The following is an 18897-nucleotide window of genomic DNA, read 5'->3' as shown; positions in this document are numbered from 1 at the left end:
TCCAGGCGGTCATAAAGCACCGAGATGATATCCCTGTGCTATGCGGCTGCTTCCCACTAGCTATCTACCTTACGTTTGTTAGTGTATATATGTCCATGCCTCTCTCTCACTTTGTCACAGCTCACCCTTCCCCTCCCCATATCCTCAAATCCGTTCTCCAGTAGGTCTGTGTCTTTATTCCTGACTTACCCTTAGGTTCTTCGTGACATTTTTTTTCTTAAATTCCATATATATGTGTTAGCATACGGTATTTGTCTTTCTTTCTGACTTACTTCACTCTGTATGACAGACTCTAGGTCTATCCACCTGATTACAAATAGCTCAATTTCGTTTCTTTTTATGGCTGAGTAATATTCCATTGTATATATGTGCCACATCTTCTTTATCCATTCATCCGATGATGGCACTTAGGTTGTTTCCATCTCCGGGCTGTTGTAAATAGAGCTGCAATGAACATTTTGGTACATGACTCTTCTTGAATTTTGGTTTTCTCACGGTATATGCCCAGTAGTGAGATTGCTGGGTCATATGGTAGTTCTATTTGTAGTTTTTTAAGGAACCTCCATACTGTTCTCCATAGTGGCTGAACCAATTCACATTCCCACCAGCAGTGCAAGAGGGTTCCCTTTCTCCACACCCACTCCAGCATTTATTGTTTCTAGATTTTTTGATGATGGCCATTCTGACTGATGTGAGATGATATCTCATTGTAGTTTTGATTTGCATTTCTCTAATGATTAATGATGTTGAGCATTCTTTCATGTGTTTGTTGGCAGTCTGTATATCTTCTTTGGAGAAATGTCTATTTAGGTCTTCTGCCCATTTTTGGATTGGGTTGTTTGTTTTTTTGTTATTGAGCTGCATGAGCTGCTTATAAATTTTGGAGATTAATCCTTTGTCAGATGCTTCATTTGCAAATATTTTCTCCCATTCTGAGGGTTGTCTTTTGGCCTTCTTTATGGTTTCCTTGGCTGTGAAAAAGCTTTGAAGTTTCATTCAGTCCCATTTGTTTATTTTTGTTTTTATTTCCATTTCTCTAGGAGGTGGGTCAAAAAGGATCTTGCTGTGATTTATCTCATAGAGTGTTCTGCCTATGTTTTCCTCTAAGTGTTCTGCCTATGTTTTCCTCTAAGAGTTTGATAGTTTCTGGCTTTACATTTAGGTCTTTAATCCATTTTGAGCTTATTTTTGTGTATGGTGTTAGGCAGTGATCTAATCTCATACTTTTACATGTACCTGTCCAGTTTTCCCAGCACCACTTATTGAAGAGGCTGTCCTTTCTCCACTGTACATTCCTGCCTCCTTTATCAAAGATAAGGTGACCATATGTGTGTGGGTTTATCTCTGGGCTTTCTATCCTGTTCCATTGATCTATCTTTCTGTTTTTGTGCCAGTACCATACTGTCTTGATTACTGTAGCTTTGTAGTGTAGTCTGAAGTCAGGGAGCCTGATTCCTCCAGCTCCGTTTTTCGTTCTCAAGATTGCTTTGGATATTCGGGGTCTTTTGTGTTTCCATACAAATTGTGAAATTTTTTGTTCTACTTCTGTGAAAAATGCCATTGGTAGTTTGATAGGGATTGCATTGAATCTATAGATTGCTTTGGGTAGTAGAGTCATTTTCACAATGTTGATTCTTCCCATCCAAGAACATGGTACATCTCTCCATCTATTTGTATCATCTTTAATTTCTTTCATCAGTGTCTTATAATTTTCTGCATACAGGTCTTTTGTCTCCTTAGCTGGGTTTATTCCTAGATATTTTATTCTTTTTGTTGCAGTGGTAAATGGGAGTGTTTTCTTGATTTCACTTTCAGATTTTTCATCATTAGTGTATAGGAATGCCAGAGATTTCTGTGCATTAATTTTGTATCCTGCTACTTTACCAAATTCATTGATTATCCCTAGTAGTTTTCTGGTAGCATCTTTAGGATTCTGTATGTATAGTATCATGTCATCTGCAAACAGTGACAGCTTTACTTCTTCTTTTCCGATTTGGATTCCTTTTATTTCCTTTTGTTCTCTGCTGTGGCTAAAACTTCCATAACTATGTTGAATAAGAGTGGTGAGTGTGGGCAACGTTGTCTTGTTCCCGATCCTAGTGGAAATGCTTTCAGTTTTTCACCATTGAGGTTGATGTTGGCTGTGGGCTTGTCATATATGGCCTTTATTATGTTGAGGAAAGTTCCCTCTATGCCTACTTTCTGGAGGGTTTTTATCATAAATGGGTGTTGAATTTTGTCGAAAGCTTTCTCTGCATCTATTGAGATGATCATATGGTTTTTCTCCTTCAATTTGTTAATATGGTTTATCACATTGATAGATTTGCGTATATTGAAGAATCCTTGCATTCCTGGAATAAACCCCACTTGATCATGGTGTATGATCCTTTTAATGTACTGTAGGATTCTGTTTGCTAGTATTTTGTTGAGGATTTTTGCATCTATGTTCATCAGTGATATTGGCCTGTAGTTTTCTTTCTTTGTGACATCCTTGTCTGGTTTTGGTATCAAGGTGATGGTGGCCTCGTAGAAGGCATTTGGGAGTGTTCCTCCCTCTGCTATATTTTGGAAGAGTTTGAGAAGGACAGGTGTTAGCTCTTCTCTAAATGTTTGATAGAATTCGCCTGTGAAGCCATCTGGTCCTGGGCTTTTGTTTGTTGGAAGATTTTTAATCACAGTTTCCATTTCAGTGCTTGTGATTGGTCTGTTCATATTTTCTATTTCTTCCTGATTCAGTCTTGGCAGGTTGTGCATTTCTAAGAATTTGTCCATTTCTTCCAGGTTGTCCATTTTATTGGCATAGAGTTGCTTGTAGTAATCTCTCACGATCTTTTGTATTTCTGCAGTGTCAGTTGTTACTCCTTTTTCATTTCTAATTCTATGATTTGAGTCTTCTCCCTTTTTTTCTTGATCAGTCTGGCTAATGGTTTATCAATTTTGTTTATCTTCTCAAAGAACCAGCTTTTAGTTTTATTGATCTTTGCTATTGTTTCCTTCATTTCTTTTTCATTTATTTCTGATCTGATTTTTATGATTTCTTTCCTACTGCTAAATTTGGGGGTTTTTTGTCCTTCCTTCTCTAATTGCTTTAGGTGCAAGGTTAGGTTGTTTATTCGAGATGTTTCCTGCTTCTTAACGTGGGCTTGTATTGCTATAAACTTCCCTCTTAGAACTGCTTTTGCTGCATCCCATAGGTTTTGGGTCGTTGTGTCTCCATTGTCATTTGTTTCTTGGTATGTTTTTATTTCCTCTTTGATTTCTTCAGTGATCACTTCGTTATTAAGTAGTGTATTGTTTAGCCTCCATGTGTTTGTATTTTTTACACATCTTTTCCTGTAATTGATATCTAGTCTCATAGCGTTGTGGTCAGAAAAGATACTTGATACAATTTCAATTTTCTTAATTTTACCAAGGCTTGATTTGTGACCCAAGATATGATCTATCGTGGAGAATGTTCCATGAGCACTTGAGAAGAAAGTGTATTTTGTTGTTTTTGGATGGAATGTCCTATAAATATCAATTAAGTCCATCTTGTTTAATGTATCATTTAAAGCTTGTGTTTCCTTATTTATTTTTATTTTGGATGATCTGTCCATTGGTGAAAGTGGGGTGTTAAAGTCCCCTATTATGAATGTGTTACTGTCGATTTCCCCTTTTATGCCTGTTAGTATTTGCCTTATGTATTGAGGTGCTCCTATGTTGGGTGCATAAATATTTACAATTGTTACATCTTCTTGGATCGATCCCTTGATCATTATGTAGTGTCCTTCTTTGTCTCTTCTAATAGTCTTTATTTTAAAGTCTGTTTTGTCTGATATGAGAATTGCTACTCCAGCTTTCTTTTGGTTTCCATTTGCATGGAATATCTTTTTCCATCCCCTTACTGTCAGTCTGTATGTGTCTCAAGGTCTGAAGTGGGTCTCTTGTAGCCAGCATACATATGGGTCTTGTTTTTGTATCCATTTTGCCAATCTGTGTCTTTTGGTGGGAGCATTTAGTCCATTTACATTTAAGGTAATTATCGATATGTATGTTCCTATTCCCATTTTCTTAATTGTTTTGGGTTTGTTATGATAGGTCTTTTCCTTCTCTTGTGTTTCTTGCCTAGAGAAGTTCCTTTAACATTTGTTGTAAAGCTGGTTTGGTGGTGCTGAACTCTCTCAGGTTTTGCTTGTCTGTAAAGGTTCTAATTTCTCCATCAAATCTGAATGAGATCCTTGCTGGGTAGAGTAATCTTGGTTGCAGGTTTTTCTCCTTCATCACTTTCAGTATGTCCTGCCACTCCCTTCTGGCTTGCAGAGTTTCTGCTGAGAGATCAGCAGTTAACCTTATGGGGATTCCCTTGTGTGTTATTTGTTGTTTTTCCCTTGCTGCTTTTAATATGCTTTCTTTGTATTTAATTTTTGACAGTTTGATTAATATGTGTCTTGGTGTATTTCTCCTAAGATTTATCCTTTATGGGACTCTCTGTGCTTCCTGGACTTGATTAACTATTTCCTTTCCCATATTAGGGAAGTTTTCAACTATAATCTCTTCAAATATTTTCTCAGTCCCTTTCTTTTTCTCTTCTTCTTCTGGAACCACGATAATTCGAATGTTGGTGCATTTAATGTTGTCCCAGAGGTCTCTGATACTGTCTTCAGTTCTTTTCATTCTTTTTTCTTTATTCTGCTCTGCAATAGTTATTTCCACTATTTTATCTTCCAGGTCACTTATCCGTTCTTCTGCCTCAGTTATTATGCTATTGATCCCATCTAGAGTATTTTTAAGTTCATTTATTGTGTTGTTCATCATTGCTTGTTTCATCTTTAGTTGTTCTAGGTTCTTGTTAAATGTTTCTTGCATTTTGTCTAGTCTATTTCCAAGATTTTGGATCATCTTTACAATCATTATTCTGAATTCTTTTTCAGGTAGATTGCCTATTTCCTCTTCATTTGTTAGGTCTGGTGGGTTTTTATCTTGCTCCTTCATCTGCGGTGTGTTTTTCTGTCTTCTCATTTTGCTTATCTTACTGTGTTTGGGGTCTCCTTTTTGCAGGCTGCAGGTTCGTGGTTCCCGTTGTTTTTGGTGTCTGTCCCCAGTGGCTAAGGTTGGTTCAGTGGGGTGTGTAGGCTTCCTGGTGGAGGGGACTAGTGCCTGTGTTCTGGTGGATGAGGCTGGATCTTGTCTTTCTGGTGGGCAGGTCCACGTCTGGTGGTGTGTTTTGGGGTGTCTGTGGACTTATTGTGATTTTAGGTAGCCTCTCTGCTAATGGATGGGGTTGTGTTCCTGTCTTGCTAGTTGTTTGGTATAGGGTGTCCAGCACTGTAGCTTGCTGGTCGTTGAGTGAAGCTGGGTGCTGGTGTTGAGATGGAGATCTTTGGGAGATTTTCGCCATTTGATATTATGTGGAGCTGGGAGGTGTCTTGTGGACCAGTGTCCTGAAGTTGGCATTCCCACCTCAGAGGCACAGCACTGACTCCTGGCTGTAGCACCAAGAGACTTTCATCCACATGGCTCAGAATAAAAGGGAGAAAAAGTAGAAAGAAAGAAAGAAAGAAAGAAAGAAAGAAAGAAAGAAAGAAAGGGAAAGAAAGGAAGAAAGGAGGGAAGGAGGGAGGGAGGGAGGCAGGAAGGAGGGAAGGAAGGAAAGAAAGAAAGAAGATAAAATAAAATAAAGTAAGATAAAATAAAGTTATTAAAATAAAAAATAAGAAAAAAAAATTTTTTAAGAAAAAAGAAAACGGACAGTTAGAACCCTAGGACAAATTGTGGAAGCAAAGCTATACAGACAAAATCTCACACAGAAGCATACACATACACACTCACAAAAAGAGGAAAAGGGGAAAAAATCATAAATCTTGCTCTCAAAGTCCACCTCCTCAGTTTGGGATGACTCGTTGTCTATTCATGTATTCCACAGATGCAGGGTACATCAAGTTGATTGTGGAGCTTTAATCCACTGCTCCTGAGGCTGCTGGGAGAGATTTCCCTTTCTCTTCTTTGTTCGCACAGCTCCTGGGGTTCAGCTTTGGATCTGGCCCCACCTCTGCGTGTAGGTCACCAGAGGGTGTCTGTTCTTCGCTCAGACAGGATGGGGTTAAAGGAGCCGCTGATTCGGGGGCTCTGGCTCACTCAGGCCGTGGGGAGGGAGGGGCACGGAGTGTGGGGCAGGCCTGCGGCGGCAGAGGCCAGCGTGACGTTGCACCAGCCTGAGGTGCGCCGTGCGTTCTCCCGGGGAAGTTGTACCTGGATCCTGGGACTCTGGCGGTGGCGGGCTGCACAGGCTCCCCGGAAGAGGGGTGTGGATGGTGACCTGTGCTCGCACACAGGCTTCTTGGTGGCGGCAGCAGCAGCCTTAGCGTCTCATGCCCGTCTCTGGGGTTCGCGCTTTTAGCCGCGGCTCGCGCCCGTCTCTGGAGCTCCTTTAAGCAGCGCTCTGAATCCCCTCTCCTCGCGCACCAGGAAACAAAGAAGAAAAAGTCTCTTGCCTCTTCGGCAGGTCCAGACTTTTCCCCGGACTCCCTCCCCGTCAGCCGTGGCGCACTAACCCCCTGCAGGCTGTGTTCACGCCGCCACCCCCAGTCCTCTCCCTGCGCTCCGACCGAAGCCCGAGCCTCAGCTCCCAGCCCCGCCCGCCCCGGCGGGTGAGCAGACAAGCCTCTCGGGCTGGTGAGTGCCGGTCGGCACCGATCCTCTGTGCGGGAATCTCCCCGCTTTGCCCTCCGCACCCCTGTTGCTGCGCTCTCCTCCGCGGCTTCGAAGCTCCCCCCTCCGCCTCCCGCAGTCTCCGCCCGCGAAGGGGCTCCTAGTGTGTGGAAACCTTTCCTCCTTCACGGCTCCCTCCCACTGGTGTGGGTCCCGTCCCTATTCTTTTGTCTCTGTGGGGACTTTCTAGCCTTTTGGGATGTCAGAGGTCTTCTGCCAGCGTTCAGTAGGTGTTCTGTAGGAGTTGTTCCATGTGTAGATGTATTTCTGGTGTATCTGTGGGGAGGAAGGTGATCTCCGTGTCTTACTTACGCCATCTTCCCCTCATCTCTCATGTTCATTTTAGAATCAGCTTGTCATTTTCCACAACTTCCGCCATCTTCCCCTCGTCTCTCATGTTCATGTTAGAATCAGCTTGTCATTTTCCACAGAAAAGTTGGAATTTTCATTGAGGTTGTATCAAATTGTATCATTTTTTAAAATCTTATTTTCTAACTCTTTGTTTTTGGTGTGTAGGAATAATTTATCCATTTTGGGGAAACTTTCCCCATTTATAATCATATAGTCTATGAATAATGACAGTGTGTTTTTCTTTCCAATACTTACACTGTTTATTTCTTTCTCTTGCCTTGTTACTCTGGCTAGGACCTCTAGTACAGTGTTGAATAGAAATGGTCATGGTATAACCTTTGTCTTATTCTTGATCTCAGAGGGAAAACTCTTAACATATCACCATTAACATGATGTTTGTCATAGCCTTTTTTGTAGATACCTTAAACAGATGAAGGAAGTGCTCCAAAGCCGAGCTGGGTTTACCCAGCTCTCTCTTCTTGGAAGACCCAACACTCTAATGTTTGCCTCCCTAGCTCTTTGAGCTAGGACTCTCAGAGGCTCTGCTTAGCAGTTGGGTTGGGAGAGATTCCCCATTCCACTATTCCAGGAGCCTACTGTTAACTTTTTATGCACATTTACCAAGCTCTGTCTTTAACTGAAAGCTCTTCCATTGATATGAACCCTTATTACATCTTTAGAAATGGTTCAAAACCTTGTGGGGTTGAGCACCTAAAAAGCTGAAAACCAAGCTTCTAGTCTTTTAGTAAATGTATGTATAATTAATTTAGCACTGCTTTCAAATCTTCAAAGAATTGTGAACAAAGAAAGTACAAAAATTTAATTCTTCTAAATGGTCTTCTGAAAACAGGTTCAAAAGAATATTAATGGTTCCACTTGTATCTTACCGGATACGTTACCTGACCTGCCAGTCTCTTTGGTTCTGACCTGCTTGATCATGGTTGATATTATTGAAAAACTCAGGACATATCCTCTTAGAGGGAGGCAAAAGAGTAAGTATTCTTTTAAATACACATATTTTTTAAAGTTTCACATATAGTTCACCTTTCTCCCACTCTTGTCTGTTGACATGTTTAATGATATTTTTTAAGAGCTAAGATTACAGATAGAAGATTACAAATGAAGATATCCAAATGTAATTGTAGCTATACAGTTATTCTTTTTTGATTTTGATAGTACTGACAAATGGATAAAGTTACTAAATATTTAATGCTAAATCTTTAATGTTTATTCTAACATGAAAATTACCTAAGTAAATTATTATAGATTTTTATTTTTAGGAACTCTCTCAAAACCTTAAGTTGAGATGAATAGAGAGTTTAGTCTGCATACCTTTGATACAGGAATTAATATGACTGCTGCAGATACGTCCTAGAGATTTCTGTGTTTTTAATCGTGGATTGTCAAAAAGCTAAAGATCACACTCAAAACCAAGATATGCCACATTCTTCCAAAGGGAGCAGTTGAAACTAAATATTGGTTGGCCTTTAAAAAAACTATTTTGTTAATTGAATATTTTGTTTGGTCAGTCAAAAATTCCCTCAACTTTCATTTAATTTTATGTGATGGTATCTGTGTTTGATTTACAGTATTTGCACGGTATGGTTATTGTATCGCAAAGATTTTGCATTTGAAATGGGTAGGTTTTGTTAATCATTCCCTGACGGAGTGGATGGGAGAAATTGAGTGAGTCATAGGAGAACACTTTGGGGTAATAGGGCGACTACTACAACCAGGAAGGAAAGCACTAGACTCATTTCTTATGAGCCATCACCCTCCAGTCCCTCTTGCTCCTCAGATTGAAAAGCAAAACTGAGTTGGAGGCCACCAGGAAACCTGAGACTCTGAGCTTCATATTTTGCACTTTGCCCTTGGGTGGTAGATAATAGACTGTTAAGTTTAACATAACACAGGTGACAAGGTAGATAAGATGGCAGCCAATGAGTCTGTTGAAGAAAAGGTGCTCCCAAGGTACATCTGCCCTCCACAGACAAGTGTATTTGTCTTAAACTGAGGATATTTGGGAATCGCCAAACCCTTTACTACTTCTGTAGACTGCTGAATGACAAGCCCATTTTGAAATTGGACTGTTTTTAATGAGTCTGTATTTTCCATGTTAATGTGAAGTTGCTACGTTTTTAGTGAAAATTCTCTTTTAAAAAATGCACATGTATATTTTTGGGAATCATTTATTGGCGTTTTATATTTTAAGTGATGAGTTGGATTTTTAAAGGGGCATTTTCTTTGTATTCGGAAGTAGTGATGAAAAGAGAATCAAACTAAGAGAACCTCAAGGAAGAAGTCAGTCTTGGGGAGAAGACTCTAGAACATCTTGTTCAATTGCTGCTTCTTAGTTGAAGTGCCTCCTTCTTGAGCTTTTTCTTCTCTGCTCAAACTTAGGAAGGTTAATGTCTGGTTAAATAGTGCCACCGTTTAATAAAATCACACTTTAAAATACTAGCATTCATTCAAAATACCTTTGTAAATATTAATTATATGTGTATTTAATTTTTGTGCAAACTTTGAACTCAATTAGTCTCCTATACTCATTTTAACAGGCATACTAATAAAATCAATTGTGTGAATTTTTAACCAATGGGGTATTCTCATTTATCCTCTGGAACGTAAATTAATACATAAACTCATAAACATAATACATAAATCTGAATATAAGCAAGTATGCTATAAATATGGTTTCACTGCATGTGCTACGTCAGAATCAAAGCAGTAGGGTAAGGGTGTGTGACAGCAAAGTTTAGAATAATTTGTGTCCCTTTAGAAAATGTTGAGAAAGAAGTACATTCTCTTCTTTGCTATCCAGATAGTTTGACATGCATCCATACTAGTCAACTTATAGCAGTTTTCACTTTATACCAGATGAAACTAAGATACTCTGCAATGCTTGGATTTATGGACACACTTGCACTACCCTACCTTGAAGTACAGTTGATTTACAATGCTGTGTTAATTTCTGCTGTACAGCAAAGGGGTTCAGTTGTACATATATAAACATTCTTTTTTTATATATTCTTTTCCATTATGGTTTATTACAGCATATTGAATATAGTCCCCTGTGCTCTACAGTAGGGCCTTGTTGTTTGTCCATTCTCTATATAATAGTTTGCATCTGCTCATCCCACGCTCCCAGTCCATCCTCCCCCACACCCCCTCCTAACTATACTGTCTTAATTCCAAGCTACCAAAGTTTGATCTTTGTATAGTTTTGCTTTTTCTAAATTTAAAAATAAAAGTTCTATATTTGACATATGCTTAAAACAATCTTTCGTGGCCCAAAGAATCCTTTCTGCTAACTTCATACTACCAGTTGAAATACCTAAGTATCAAGTGATTACCAAGCCGTAACATTTAAGTGGATCGTTTCCCATAGACTGGGGCTCACTTGGGAATATTTTTTGGAACACAGATCTCTGAGGCATGGCAATCTCACACATAGCACCTAATAGTGTCAAATCCCGGTCATGAGAATAAATAATAAGAATACAATATATAGCCTGCATGTCCCCCACTCTTACTAGTATGTGGGTACAAATGAGCACACTTTTACATTTCCATCTGAATTTTGCTAGCTCAGTCCCAACCTGTTAGTGACTGGACCTCCATTTATCTTCCTCTCCCATATTGTTCTCTCTCCCATGTTTTAATTTTTTTGGCTGCGTTTTGGGTCTTCGTTGCTGCGCGTGCACTCTCTCTAGTTGCAGCAAGCGGGGGCTACTCTTAGTTGTGGTGTGCGGGCTTCTCATTGTGGTGGCCTCTCATTGCAGAACACGGGCTCCAGTAGTTGTGGCCCGTGGGCTCAGTAGTTGTGGCTCGCAGGCTCTAGAGCACAGGTTCAGTAGTTGTGGTGCACAGGCTTAGTTGCTCCGTGGCATGTGGGATCTTCCTGGACCAGGGCTCGAACCCGTGTCCCCTGCATTGGCAGGCGGATTCTTAACCACTGTGCCACCAGGGAAGCCCCTCTCTCCCACTTTTAAATGAGACCCTAGATGGGTCTCCCGTGGTCTCATTTGTTGGTCTAGACTGTTGAATATCCTCTTGCCCCTACTTTCCTCTCAGCTGTCTTTCTCATGTTCAAACAACTTTGTGTGCTATTTTCCCACCACCCCTGCTCGACTCTGCTCCAAACACCCTTAGTTACTGCTGTTTCTTGCCTCTGGGATATTGCTTGATGTTCTGCTGGTGTTTTGAATTGATTACCTTTCCCCTGCCATTGGAGTATTGACTTCCCTCCCCTGAGTTCTACGTTCCTAGAGAAGTCCCACACAGAGTCATGGAAGGGCTATTTTCACTTAGAAACACAACCCTTTTATCCCCAGAATGTATATGGAATCACAGACTGTCTGGGCTTTAATGATTTCAAGTAATGGCCATTCAGTCCACTGGAAACCACTGTTTCCTCTCCTGCCACTAGATGTTCTGGCTGATTCTGGTAGAGCTAGACTCCTTCTTCTTTGGGAGTGGCTTTTTTTCTGAGGAGCCTCATAGTTTGTCCTTACATCAGCCTCACCTTTATTGTCTGAGCCCCAAATCATGGTCACCGTTAGATTCTCCTCCCTGCCCCCACCAAGATTCCTTAACTCCCATATAAACCAGTGACTGCAGACAGACATATAAGGGAGTCTGTGGTTAGGAAGTGAGTTTTCAGTTCTCCCTGCAGGACTTATTAGAGTAGCATGAACCCAGCTTGGGCACCATATTACAAAGCGGTATAATAGCGTATCGTGGTTAAAGTACTGTAGGGCCCCAGGTGACGGCAAACTTCATTTTATCTAAGGTGCTGGAGGTCAGAAAAGACTAAGGGGAATACCTGGAATTTGTACGAGTTTGTAGGCAGACATGGTGAAGAAAGCTTTCTCCACAGAAGGAAGGTTGGGTCTCTAGAAACTCAGGTGTCCATGTAATAAACGGGCATGTTTGGGAAGCAAAAATAACTTCGGCTGCATTTCTCACCCTGAATAGGCAAACCTAGCGCTGGAACGGAAGTTGCCTTCTCTTTTTTTTGTGGTACGCAGGCCTCTCACTGTTGTGGCCTCTTCCGTTGCAGAGCACAGGCTCCGGAGCGCAGGCTCAGCGACCATGGCTCATGGGCCCAGCTGCTCCGCGGCATGTGGGATCTTCCCGGACCGGGCCACGAACCTATGTGCCCTGCATCGGCAGGTGGACTCTCAACCACTGCGCCACCAGGGAATCCCCCGGAAGTTGCCTTCTTAAGACCAGCTACTGTTTGCTTTTCAAAGAGTCAATTTGGAAACCTCCAAAGCTGTAAAGATCTTCTGGAGGTGGGGAGAGCAGGAGGGGGAGGCTGAACTGGGGTCTCTGGATGCCCCAATTCCTACTTCAACCAGAGGAACACAGCTTTTATTTGTTTAGGAGTTAGTGTTTTATGTAAGATTTCATTGGAAAAAGTGCTTCTTCTAAAGGTCTGCAAATCAATGTAGGACCTCATTTAGAGTTGTTGGCTGTACCTATATCCAGCCAATTCTCAGCATCTCCAGCCATTAGTCCCATGATGACACCGCACAGTCTAGAAAAAAATGTGACCCCCTCCAAGGTCTTGTGATCGTTGCTGCTCTGGGGTATGAGACGATGCAACACAATCCAATCCTGTCTAATACAGTGAAGTTCAGCTTTGCAGACAGAGCTGGATCATCCCGGTGGAGTACACACAGGTTTGAGGCCCAACACATACAAAAACCAGATAACATTTTTAACATTCCACTTTTGAATTTTTAAAATTTCCCATGTTTTCTGTTTCTCCAAAATAACACATATTTATTTAAGGATTATCAAATAGACATAAACAAAAAAGAAGAAAATGGAAATCAACCAGAGTTCTCCACACTAGAGATCTATAACTGATAGCATCTTGATGGGTGTTCTTAAGAAAACCTACTTTATAACTTTTTTTTCCTCAACAATGTGTGGTGGGTATCATTCTTGTTAAAAAATGGTGGATATTGGGCTTCCCTGGTGGCGCAGTGGTTGAGAGTCCGTCTGCCGATGCAGGGGACACGGGTTCGTGCCCCGGTCTGGGAAGATCCCACATGCCGTGGAGCAGCTGGGCCCGTGAGCCATGGCCACTGGGCCTGTGCGTCCGGAGCCTGTGGTCTGCAATGGGAGAGACCATGGCAGTGAGAGGTCTGCGTACTGCAAAAAAAAAAAAGAAAAAAAAAAGAAGTGGCGATTATTCTTGTTATTACATCTTCTACTGCATCATTTTTGTTGGCTGAAAAATATTTCCATGTATTAATGAGCCATGACTTATTAACTTATTGTTGGACAACTAGATTTTCCCCCAGTTTTGAGCTATTGTAAACACGACTGTTAATGACTTGTTCAGAAGTGAGAAGGGTTGAGAAGAAAAGGACAAGGATGTGGTTAAAATGAGTAAGGTGGTGTTTGTTTGAGTTGGGCAGGGGAGACAAGCCAGGTTAGAGGACACAAGTGTGGATGGTGCAGGGGGTCTATGTTTACAGGGACCCTGTGCTGTGTATGGGAGCCATCAGCCACTGTGCGAGGTAACTAGCCAAGCAGAGGCTGGGGGCAGAGTTAACTGCTGCTGGGCGGCAGCCGAATGATGTCAGGATGATGACCATAGACAGTGTCCCCAGAAGGCCCTGAGCATCCGCACATGCCCAGACTCCTTGGCAACAGCGCTTGCCAGAAGAAAGGGACAATTATGGACTGGCTGCTCATGAGGACAAACACAGAGGGGGTCGCAGGGGGTTGTACCAAGGGGGTGGCAAGATGGTTTGGCTATATTAGGGCTATCTGCATAGTCAGACGTGACTGGCTAGAAGTGAGATGGACAGACTGTTTGAGTGGAAACCATCATAGCTCTGCAGAGGAGGCGGTTTCCATCAACACATCAGTAACAGGTGTAGCGTAAGGTTTTCAGCTAAATCTGCTCTCAGTGGCCCTACTCCAGTTCCTTCCGTGTAGCCTCAGGGACTTGAACCAAGTGCTGCAGGGACTCTGGCAGCACAGGTGATTATTTCTTTAGGTGAAATGCCTCCGTGTGCGACTTCGGGCTCAAAGGATATGCAAGGTTTTAAAGCTGGCACCTGTAATTTTTTTAAAGTTCTCCAAGCAATTCTGATGCCCACCTTGATTGAGAGCCTTTAATTATACATTAGGAACTGAGACAAAAAACAAGTTAAAAGCCGAGAGGTGAAATCCAAATTCCTAAAGGAACTTCCTTTCCAGATTTCCTTGGAATCGAACTCATCACTCTGTAACCAAATAGAATGTAAGAGACGTCACAGAAGGTAAAAGAAAAAAAAAGGGGGAGACACTACTTTTCTCTGAATAAAATGAATGGCGTTTTGAGTCCCCCCTTTGCTTCTTTTTCAGAAAAAGCTTATCATACAATCTGAGCCCAGTGTGTGAGCTGGGTTTCCATAATGTGTTTTGCAATGTGGTTAGAGAGTACGTGTGAGGAACACTGTGTTTGCGGCCATGCCAAGAAGGGGGAGGATTTCCTTTTAAACCCTCCTTTTGCTATTTAGAAGAAGGAAGTTTCAGGAAAGTATGTCAGCTCTAGGATTTTTTTCCCCTTCTCAAGAAACAAGTAGCCATTTACCGGACTGGGAGTGAGAGAAGGGTAGAATTTCTGATTTATACCTTCTACAGAGGGACCAGCTGTCAGGATTAGGACAGTGTAGACCGAGCCAGAAACTGGACTGCAGTGGGTCCCTGTGTCAAAAGGCATGGGCCATCGGGTGCTGCCAGAACTGAGTTAGGACTCCCTTGAATTAGGACAGCTTTCCATGATTGTAACAATTTGGCGTTTAATTGTTAATTTTTTCCTAGGGAGGTAATAAAACGTGTGAACAATTTTAATACATAAAGTGAGATTTTTGAGAATTGCAAGATATTTTCAAAATAAATATTTTCAAGGACTCTAAGAGTAAGGGAACCTAAAGAATTCAGCATGCATTACTTTATAATAGCAACAAAATTGTATGGCCCCAGCAAGAAATTAAAGGCATAGGTCACTGCTTTTCAGTATCTTGATTTCCTTGTGCAGGATTGAAGAGAGTGACGCAAGTTGTTGAGCTGGTGGCCAGACAGCCTTTTGTTTACATCGTGTATACATCAGTGGTAGAGTCCAGTGCATAGGGACACCAGTTTGCTCAGACTCTGCTTTCACAGGTGATTTTAGGCCCCCAAGTTCCCCCTTTTCAGGTGGGATGGATGTTCTAAAGCAGCGGTCCCCAACCTTTTTGGCACCAGGGACCGGTTTCGTGGAAGACAATTTTTCCACGGCCCCATGGGGGGCGGCAGATGAAGCTTCCCTCGCTCGCCCGCCGCTCCCCTCCTGCTGTGCGGCCCGGTTCCTAACAGGCCGAGGACCTGTACCCGTCTGTGGCCCGGCTGCTGGGGACCCCTGCTCCAAAGTATGCTTCCTATGAACTCACAAACGCTTTCTTCTGGGAACCACGCATCGGCGCTTTCCCCTGCCTGGTGCCTCCTACTGCCGCCAGTGCCCGGGAGGCTTTTGAATCCCTTGAGCCACCCCTGGCACCCCTGGGGATGCCGGCCCGAGTCCAGGGGCTGTGCAGGCGCTGTGCCGCGCATGCGCGCACTCTGCTGGGCCCACAGCCAGCGGTCTTCCCTTACCGTTGAGCTGCACGGTCCCCAGGCTGCACTGCCAGGAGCTCCAAATGCCTTTCAGGGCTTCTTTACCAAATCAGTCCGTGGTCTCGCTTAAAGGGCTCCATCTAGCACCCAGGCCAGAGGATAGTCTGTGCAGGATTCCCAAGTCTTCCTGTGATGGGAGGGGATTGAGAGCATGGGGGCCGGGGTTGGGGGGAGGTCGGGTATTATTCAGCCTGGTTTTGACGCTTTGGCTTACCTGCCTTAGTGCAGATTTTTTTTTCCCCTCCAGAATGCGCATGGCTCCATCATGCTCATAGTCTCCAGAACAGGAATTCCTCCCATCTTTTATGCAGCAAATCTTTATGGAGGATCTGTTCCATACCAGACACTCCACTAGGCTCTGGGAGTGAAGTGATGGGTGAAAACAAGCAGAGCCCCCATTGCATGGAGCTCACTGTCTAGTGGGTGTGGTACCACGTTTCTGAAGGACACTAACAAATACCTATGATTAAAACTGAGGTAAGGGCTCGGAAGGCCACAGATCAGGCTCATTCCCACGTGTGTCCATTTTTGTCACCCTGATTGGGCTCACACTGGGGATTCTAGCTCTGGTCTATATCCAAGCACTTAACTAGTAGAGGAATTTCAAACCACTTAGAAATCTAGAATTATTTATTGTATATATTAATGCATATTATATACTTATTACATTGTTAGCATAATTCATATTATCATTATTATAGTATACATAATATATTAATATAAATGTAGAAAAATAAGTTTTCTACTTATGTACTGTAAATTAAATTACATTCTCTCAAGAACAAATACTGTATGCTAACACATACATATGAAATCTACACACACAAAAAATGGTTCTGAAGAACCTAGGGGCAGGACAGGAATAGAGACGCAGACGTAGAGAATGGACTTGAGGACACAGGGAGGGGGAAGGGTAAGCTGGGACGAAGTGAGAGAGTGGCATGGACATATATACACTACCAAATGTAAAATAGATAGCTAGTGGGAAGCAGCCGCATAGCACAGGGAGATCAGCTCAGTGCTTTGTGAGCACCTAGAGGGTGGGATAGGGAGGGTGGGAGGGAGACGCAAGAGGGAGGAGATATGGGGATAGATGTATACGTATAGCTGATTCACTTTGTTATACAGCAGAAACTAACACGACAATGTAAAGCAATTATACTCCAATAAAGACGTTTAAAAAAGGAAAAAATAAATTAAAAAAATAAATTAATTACATTCTCTGATATAAACACATATCAAAGAGGAGAAGGACCAGAATATCCCAAATGAAAAGCTGAAGATTAGAAAATGAAGAAAGTTTTCTCAACCTTAACAAATGGAATTTTTAAGAATCGATAATATTGTCAGTTTTTAGCAATTTGTGTCCAGTATTATAGGGAAAGATGGTCTTTAAACTACCAAGCCTTCCTGCCGTGTCCTCAGACAAAAGAATTCCCTTAGAATCTCACATTGCCTAAAATTCAGAAATGAATTTATTTCTTGTCAGATTTATGCAATGCCTAGCAGGGAACTGGAACTGAACCTGAGGGCTTTTGAATTTACCAGATCACAATACAATGCCTTTTGTAAAGAAAGTTGTCACAGTTGTCTCACAACTGAGAATGTATGCCCAAGAAGTCTTGCAGAGCTGATGATAGGTTGAATTTATTAGTATTATTAATTATTATTATTTGATGAAACCGTGCATACAGTTTTGAGCACAGAGAGTAGTACGCTGGTCAGTGTTTAAACAACCGTCTCTCCGGGTGGGGGTGGTGGGGAAGCCCTGATTTGTAGCATTTGCCAATTTTTTTCCGGCGTGAATACTCTCACAGTGACCAATTTACAGATACCAAGGTGGTATCGCTGAGCACTGATCACGGAGTTGAGAAGAGGTACACATGGCTATCAGCTGGTGCAAGCTGTCTCTGCCTGCATAGGGTATATCTGTGCAGTAGCATATTTCTTTGTGAACAGGCAAATCTAAGAATTAAAGAATTAGTCTCTGTTAGTTTGACACTATGTCTCCGAAGTTTGGACCTCCCCTGATATATGGGATACTGGGTAGCAGTGTAACTATAGCCAAAGTTTAACTGTAATCACTGTTTACTGCATTCTATTTTCTGTTCTCTTCTAATTCATTTAAAACAATTATTTAATGCACATAGGGCTGTTTCTCTGTGTCACGCACTATTTTAAATGCCTTACAAATGTTGACTCAATCCTTCATCATAACCATGCTGGGAGGTCGGCGCGGGGTTTCGTCATTATTACTTGGCAGTGACGTTACTTGTCTTCCCAACCTCAGACGTGCTCCTCAAAGGAAACTGTGTATAGACACAGGTCAGCGAGTTTAGTCAGTGGAGATGGTGAAAATAACAATGTTTGTAATTTGCATTTTAAACACTTAAGAGTATCAAAGTGTTTATTTTAGATGGAGTGTATTTTATTATTTATTTGTATATTTGTTTTATTTTATTTTTTTAAACATCTTTAGTGGAGTATAACTGCTTTACATTGTGTTAGTTTCTGCTGTATAACAAAGTGAATCAGTTATACATATACATATATCCCCATATCTCCTCTTTCTTGCATCTCCCTCCCACCCTCCCTATCCCACCACTCTAGGTGGTCACAAAGCACCCTGTTGATCTCCCTGTATTATGCGGCTACTTCCCACTAGCTATTTTACATTTGGTAGTATATATATGTCCATGCCACTCTCTCACTTTGTCCCAGCTTACCCTTCCCCCTCCCTGTGCCCTCAAGTTCATTCTCTACATCAGCGTCTCTATTCCTGCCCTGCCCCTAGGTTCTTCAGAACCATTATTTATTTATTTTTAGATTCCATATATATGTGTTAACATACAGTATTTGTTTTTCTTCTTCTGACTTACTTCACTCTGTATGACAGACTCTAGGTCCATCCACCTCACTACAAATAACTCAATTTTGTTTCCTTTTATGGCTGAGTAATATTCCATTGTATATATGTGCCACATCTTCTTTATCCATTCATCTGTTGATGGACACTTAGGTTGCTTCCATGTCCTGGCTATTGTAAATAGAGCTGCAATGAGCATTGTGGTACATGACTTTTTTTGAATTATGGTTTTCTCAGGATATATGCCCAGGAGTGGAATTGCTGGGTCGTATGGTGGTTCTATTTTTCGTTTTTTAAGGAACCTCGATACTGTTCTCCATAGTGGCTGTATC

At 41.8% G+C, this 18897-nt stretch overlaps 1 protein-coding gene across 1 annotated transcript in view; it reads left to right on the top strand.

Annotated features, from left to right (window-relative positions):
- The window catches only part of TMEM236 (transmembrane protein 236), an 81621-nt gene that overhangs the window by 37153 nt on the left and 25571 nt on the right, over positions 1 to 18897 (top strand). The window contains 1 exon segment of the mRNA XM_089906369.1: positions 7889 to 8030. Within this exon segment, the coding sequence (XP_089762495.1) occupies positions 7889 to 8030 (142 nt within the window).

This window comes from Delphinapterus leucas, chromosome 2, assembly GCF_059928025.1.
Source record: "Delphinapterus leucas isolate spDelLeu-1000000601 "Yukka" chromosome 2, BTC_Dleu_Yukka2, whole genome shotgun sequence".
Lineage (NCBI taxonomy): Eukaryota > Metazoa > Chordata > Mammalia > Artiodactyla > Monodontidae > Delphinapterus > Delphinapterus leucas.
The sequence above is the reverse complement of the archived record's forward strand: the minus strand, read 5'-3'. Positions and strand labels throughout refer to the sequence as shown.